Source organism: Pelmatolapia mariae, linkage group LG1 (assembly GCF_036321145.2).
Source record: "Pelmatolapia mariae isolate MD_Pm_ZW linkage group LG1, Pm_UMD_F_2, whole genome shotgun sequence".
NCBI lineage: Eukaryota > Metazoa > Chordata > Actinopteri > Cichliformes > Cichlidae > Pelmatolapia > Pelmatolapia mariae.
Window position 1 is genome coordinate 15,902,788 of NC_086227.1, and position 7,284 is coordinate 15,910,071.

Genomic DNA, 7,284 nt, shown 5'->3' on the forward strand with positions numbered 1-7,284 from the left:
TCACGGCAGCCGTAAGCGTCTCCAAGATCTTATCCGTGCTGCACTCAATGAGCCCATTTTGAGAACTCACGCCTCGTCCCCTTGTGGGGGTTTGAACAGCTGGTTCCGCTTTCTTAATTCTTCAATAAGCCAGGGCCAAGCCAGCGCCGATCAGCAAGAACCCTGTTATCATGGTTCCGAATAGGTAGATATCTTCAGCGTCTTCGATCGACAGTCCCGCCAGGCACACGAGCCTCCAGTTCTGCCACCCGTCCATCGTGTATCCGGCAGGGAAAGTACCTCCAGGACACTCAGGCTCACCCGAGCCCAGGCTTCTCGTTGAGAAAAGGGTGTCAATTGCATTCAGGGACCAGTTGATCAAATCCATAATTCCTCTTTTAGGTTTTAGAGAACAGACTGTGAGAGAGTGTTCCAGGGAAAGTAATAAAATTATGTAATGTAAAATTTTCAGTAGCCTTTCATTGCACATAATATGATCTAACATTAAATAGTTGTATATTTAAAGTGATGCACCGAGGAGAACAAAACTGTTTGGACAAAACTGTGATCTGTACTTGCCATAATTCCCCCACTGAATTGACATACTGCTGGGATTGTATAATAACTAGTGCTGTCAAAATTAACGCGTTAATTGTTGAGATCAATGCGAAATGTTTATCGCGTTAAAAAAATTTTACGCTGATTTTTTTTAAATTTTATTTTCTGTAATCTAAGACCTTTAAACTCATGAGCACCTCTGGAGGAGGGGGCAACAGTGTGCTATGCTGGCGTTTGGTCTGACAGAAATGATTAGAAGAAGAAGAAGTGACACCATGCTACTATCTAGCTAACACTAGCAAACACACGCAAGCATGGACGAGGGCGGACTTTTGGGTGGAAAGTTTCTCTTTAAGAAGTTGCCTGATGGCTTGTTGGACAAAATGAGAATAAGGTGCACAATTTGCAAAGCTGAATTCAGGTACCACAGAAGCAGTTCATCACTGGCATATCACCTGAGAGCAAAACACCCAACTGAATCCACCTCTACGGGACCTCGCCAGTCTACGCTTCAGGAGTATGGTGCTCGTGGACGAATAACTAAAAATGTGAGAGAAAAATTAACCAATTCCTTGGTTGTTTGGATAGCTAAAAACTGCCGACCAGTTAGCATAGTAGAAGATGATGGACTGAGAGAAGTCATTCGCGCTGCATCAGGAGATGTGTGTTACAATCTGCCCTCGAGAGGAACCATTGTGTCGAGACTGCACACTTTGTATGAGGACCAGAGGGCTCAGCAGTCCAGCAAGCTTGTGCAAGTAAGGAACGTCGCTCTCACCGGAGACCACTGGACTTCGGTGAACAACGATAATTACTTGGGGGTCACGGTGCATTTTATTGATAACGACTGGACTGTGCAATCGTTTGCACTAACAGTGAGTAAAACTGAAGAGAGACACTATGCTGAGGCGTGTGCTGATCATTTTCTGAATGTTGCAAACGAATGGAAAATCAAGGACAAGGTAAACACGCTTGGCACCAACAGTGCTCGTAACATGGTTGCAGCCGCCAGACTACTTCCATTTGAACACATGCCCTGCATGGCCCACATTCTGCAAAGAATGGTCACAGTTTCTCTTAATGACAGCGCATTTGAAAGGGCTCTGGCCAAATGTCGCAAGATTGTTGGACATTTTAAGCATAGTCCAGCAAACGCTCAGGAATTAAAGGCACAGCAAGTTGCACATGGACATCAAACAGAACCGCTTGTTCAGGACGTTCCAACAAGATGGAACTCCACCCTAGAGATGATCAAGCGGACCCAGAGAAACAAATCTGGGCTGACCACCATCCTGACTCTTCAAAACAGCAAGGTGACCATGTTGATTGACCAGGAGCTTGACAGTCTGCAAAAGCTGAAGGAACTACTTGAACCTTGCAGGTAAATCATTTTGTTTCTCATGATTGTGTGTCTATCTTTGTGTTCTAGCTTTGTCTTCAAGTATGTTCTCCACCTCCACCTCTCTGTGTATTTTCATATGTGGTATTTATGTTTGTCTCTGTATGATTAATAGAAAAATACAGACTTGATCTTTCTATTGCAGATATGTGACCGAACTGCTGGGGGGAGAGCGGTATGTCTCCTGTTCCATGGTGTTGCCAGCCTTGTGTCATTTGTTCAGGATTATGGAGCCCTCAGATGATGACCCAGTCTACGTTTTGAGGTTTAAGAAGGTTTTTACCACAGACCTAGCTCAGCGGAGGGACAGCAGCAATCTCACATGGCTGAAGATTGCTACTGCCCTTGATCCCAGGTTTAAAGACCTTAAGTGCCTTTCCAAAGATGAAAGAAGAGAGGTGTGTGCTTCAGTACATGACCTTCTGATGGCAGAGACGCATGCACACCAACCATCTGCTCAGACAACAGAGGAACCATCACCAAAGAAGAGCAAGATGTCCATCTGCTTGCTGGGTTCTCCTGATTCAGATACAAATGAAGAGGAAGATGCTATAGACCGCTGTCTGAATCTGTACAAACCAGAGCCCAAAATTGACACAGGAGAGTGTCCACTACAGTGGTGGTTAAAGAGAGAAGGAGCACATGCCAGGCTGGCACCTATTGCATGCAAGTACCTGTCAACCCCTGCAACCACAGTGCCTTGTGAGAGATTATTCTCACTCTCAGGTCACATCATTCAAAAGAAGCGTGCTTCTTTGTCATCAGACAATGTAAACAGAATAGTCTGCCTCAGTAACTGGCTGAGTGCAAAGAAGGGCTAAGCCAGATTGCTCCTTTGAAGTGAAAAATGTTCAACATTCTGGGTCTTTTTGTGTTTTAAATACTGAGTTTTGTGCACCCTTTATTTTTATGGTATTCAATTTAACCTTTAGGCCTGGGTTCGGTCACCGTTGATGGCCTTAAAAGTTTTTTTGTAAGTTTTAACTGTGTTAAAGATTGATGAAAACTATTAAAATTCTCTTTGAATTTCAGCATACATTCTTTGTGTTTATTCTGCATTTACGTCATTGTATTGCATAAATGTCTGTTACAATCTTAAAATATAAACTTGAAAAAATGTAATTGGAGCCAGGTTATTGATCAAGTAATTGCGATTAATCGCGATTAATAACAGAAAATTGTGAGATTAATTAGTTAATTTTTTTAATCTATTGACAGCACTAATAATAACAAAAAATGATAGTTTATTAACTTATTCATGTTATTCAGAGACACTGCTGTGAAGACGTTTTATTATTTTCTGCTGATGTAGTCAAATAAAACACATGAAAGATGCATTTTTACAAACTGATATTTGTATCCTCAATATTTTATTGTTTATTTAATGTGATAAGTTGCACTACAAAGTAGGTGATTCTTTTAAATGACTCTGTTAGTGATACAGCGGTTACCTGTTGTTTTCCTCCAGGCATTCTGATATATTGTTTGATCTTGTGGCAGCAGTTGTAAAGATATGACACTTGTAATGTTCACTTGACTTTCTTACAGCTTGCTCCCCCAGGGAAGTGTTAGAATTCCTTTCTTTCTACATCTTAACCTGTATTAATAGCTCATTTAGCTCAAGCTCTGTCCACCCACTGTAAAAGTCAGTTGCTCAGCCATGCCTGAAAAAGCCATTATTGAAGCCTACGATTCTATATAATTTGAGAACGGCTCTGGGAACATGACAAAACTGATTGCACCATTTTTTAAACCCCATGTGGGGATCTAGATTCTAGCCTTCTCCCAGTGTTTGCGTGGGTTCTCTCCAGGTACTCTGGCTTCCTCCCACAGTCCAAAGACATGCAGTTAGTGGGGTTAAGTTAATTGGTAATTCCAAATTGCACATAGGTGTGAATGTTTGTCTGTCCGAAAGACTGGCAACCTGTCCAGCGTGTACCCCGCCTCTCACCCTATGAGAGCTGGGATAGGCCCCAATCCCCTGTGACACTGACAAGGATAAGTGGAAGACAATGGATGGATGACATTAGAAAAAAACAGAGGTTTAAGTGATAAGACACGATACAGTAGGGCTCCATCCTTGACATACATCGACACAAGAAGAGATTTAAACCAACATGACAAACAGAGACAAAAGTGACTATGGGTCACTTGAGACATGACAGATAAACTTTGTATATCATATATATATATATATATATATATATATATATATATACACACACCAGTGTTGATCAAGTTACTTGAAAAAAGTAATTAGTAATTAATTACTGATTACCTCTCCAAAACAGTAACCCCGTTATGATGCATGCTCAATCATCCAGGTAAGTAAATCTCCAAAAGTTGATTCTGTTCATCTGGACGTAGCGTTTTGTGGGAGAAACACTTCGTCACTCATCCAAGTGACTTCTTCAGTCTCAGCTGACTGCAGGTTTCCACAATCTTATAAACAGTACATTTGCATAATGACTGAAACCAACCCAGTGAAGGAACAATGGGCTGGGAGGTCAGTTCCTTAATCTTATTTATGCAAATTCTCATGACCATTGATCAACAGCCACTGACCAAAACCCACTGATCAAAGCCCGCTGATCAATGGCCATGATTACCATTCACAGAGAGTTGGGGAATGGCTGCAATCACAGCATTGTAAGATGGCGAAAGATGTACCCTTAGGCCCCCTAAAACAGGATTACTCCTCAAAGTTTGCAAATGAGCTCTTCAGTTAAAGGCTTCCGGGCAACAAAAATCCTCCAGAAGGCACAGCACCAGTTACTTAATGAACGGGTGAGGCAAACAAATTTTACCATCGACATGCTAAAATCTCAAGAGGAGCGGATCCGACAGAGACATACAATGCTTCTAGATGAGAATAATCTTAAAAAGGTGTTTGACTTTACTGAGAAGGCTCGTCTAGCACAACAGAAAAAGTCTAAGACCAGAAGACCAGGCAACAAAGGAAGTTTGACTTACTTGTTGTACATCGGAAACCACTGCAAAATATGGAGAGTGTCCTCAGTGGCCAGAAGAGAGAAGGATGCAACGCCGAGGATGTGGACAAGTGGGTGAAGAATTTGTCTGACAGACAGCTCACCCAAACAGAGAAAAACATCCTTGCTAAAGGGTTGAATTTTGCTGTCACACCGAGACAAATCCCGCTAGTGGAACTGATCACAGCCACAGAAACAGCAATTCGAAACAACAATATTGCATAAGTGGAAGCAGAGCAACTACGGATGAAAGTTTTGGCCTGTCTCAGCAATGCAAAGCCCCCAGCATCCAACATCACCATGGAGGAGAGGAAGGCACTCACATCACTTAGTAATGACAACAACATTATCATCCTTCCGGCAGACAAGGGTAGGTGCACAGTATTGCTAAACCAGAAAGACTATCATGAGAAAATTTGTCACTACTCAGTGATGAAAATACTTATGAGCCCCTGAAACGAGACCCAGGAAGTGGCTACAGGAAGAGGGTGATAGATTGTCTGAAGCAGTTAGAACAAGACAAGGCTATTGACCAGACCTCATAACGCAGGCTATACCCAGGGGAATCTACACCAAGTCTGTATGGTTACATAAACAGGGTGCACCTTTAAGACCGATTGTCTGTATGATCAACTCGGTCACCTATAACATCTCCAAGTTTCTGGCTTCAATCCTCAACCCATTGGTAGGCAGCTCTGAACACCACATCCAGAACACTTTGGATTTTGTTAAGAAAGTGAGAGATGTCATTATGGAGCCAGATGAAACCATGGTCTCGTACGACGTTACATCTCTCTTCACTTGCATCCCAGTCACGGAAGCGTTGGAGGTAGTCCGTAAGAGATTACAGGATGACCCCAACCTCAGCAACAGGACCACTCTCAGCATCGACCAAGTATGTTTGCTTTTGGAACTGTGTCTTCATTCCACCTACTTCACATACAAGGGGCAGTTCTACAGGCAGAAACATGGGTGTGCCATGGGCTCCCCATTTTCACCCATCGTGGCAAATTTGTACATGGAAGAAGTGGAAAAGAGGGCTTTGCTATCCTACCCTGGAACACCACCAAGCCACTGGTTCAGATATGTGGATGACACCTAGGTTAAAAGCAAATCTCAGGACGTTTTCACGGATCACATTAACTCGGTGGACCAACACATCAAACTCACCAGGGAGGATATGAAAAGTGGCAGGTTAGCCTTCTTAGACTGTGAGATTTCCATCAGTAATGGGGGACATCTAAAAGCTGACGTGTACCGTAAACCTACACATACGGATCAGTATTTAAGGTTTGACTCTCATCATCCACTGGAGCACAAACTGGGTGTCATCAGTACGCTACAACACAGAGCGAACACCATCCCCACAGACACAGCGGCCAGGGAAGCAGAAGAACAGCACATCAAGAAGGCCCTGAGTAAATGTGGTTATCCCAGCTGGACTTTTGTCAAAGCTGGGAAGGCGCCAAAAGAAAGCTCCAGCCGATCCAGGAGAGAAGGACAACCACTGCCTAAGCGAAAACCTGTAGTGATCCCGTACGTGTCAGGAGTATCGGAGCAGTTGAGACGCATTTTTTCTAAACACCGGGTCTCTGTGGCTTTTAAACCCCAAAACACGCTGCGCCAAAAATTGGTCCACCCCAAGGATCGGGTCCCCCCGACACAAACAGAGTAACATAGTGCACGCTGTTAAGTGCCAGGAGGATTGCCAGGATTTATGCATCAGGGAAACCAAACAACCTCTGGCAAAGCGGATGGCACAACACAGAAGAGCTACCTCATCAGGCCAGGACTCTGCAGTCTATTTACACCTACAGGCCAGTGGACACTCTTTCAAGGATGAGGATGTACACATCCTGGACAGGGAGGAACGCTGGTTTGAGCGCGGAGTCAAAGAGGCCATTCACGTGAAAAGGGAAAGACACTTGGATGAGTGACGAAACGTTTCTCCCACAAAACGCTACGTCCAGATGAACAGAATCAACTTTTGGAGAGTAATCCCGTTACTTTACTGATTACTTATTTTTAAAAGTAATTAGTTACTTAGTTACTTTTTAAAAACATGATACACAAGCTGAATAGGTAATAAAGCAATAGACCTTTCAGTCCAATTCTATTTTTTATGCATAATCCATCATATAAAATGTAATCAAATGAAAAAGTCTCTTTTTAAAAATTGTTTTATTAGTTTTAATCTTTTAACTTTATGCACATTGCATCAAGCAAAAATGAAATTATATACAACAGCCATTGACTTGAAGAAATTGTTGACAATTTAAACCTGTTTTGAACATTCCAGCATATAAAATAAAATAACTTTTTGTGTTTACACTCACGCTTTCAAATAGATTCAAGTAA

At 42.6% G+C, this 7,284-nt stretch overlaps 1 protein-coding gene across 1 annotated transcript; it reads left to right on the forward strand.

The window, feature by feature from the left end:
* The first annotated feature begins 851 nt into the window (after positions 1–851).
* Positions 852–2,757, forward strand: LOC134618863 (E3 SUMO-protein ligase ZBED1-like). Its single transcript, XM_063464857.1, has 3 exons — positions 852–1,918; positions 1,967–1,978; positions 2,082–2,757. The coding sequence occupies exons 1-3, from the start codon at positions 852–854 to the stop codon at positions 2,755–2,757; spliced, it is 1,755 nt and encodes a 584-aa protein (XP_063320927.1).
* Positions 2,758–7,284: the final 4,527 nt, after the last annotated feature.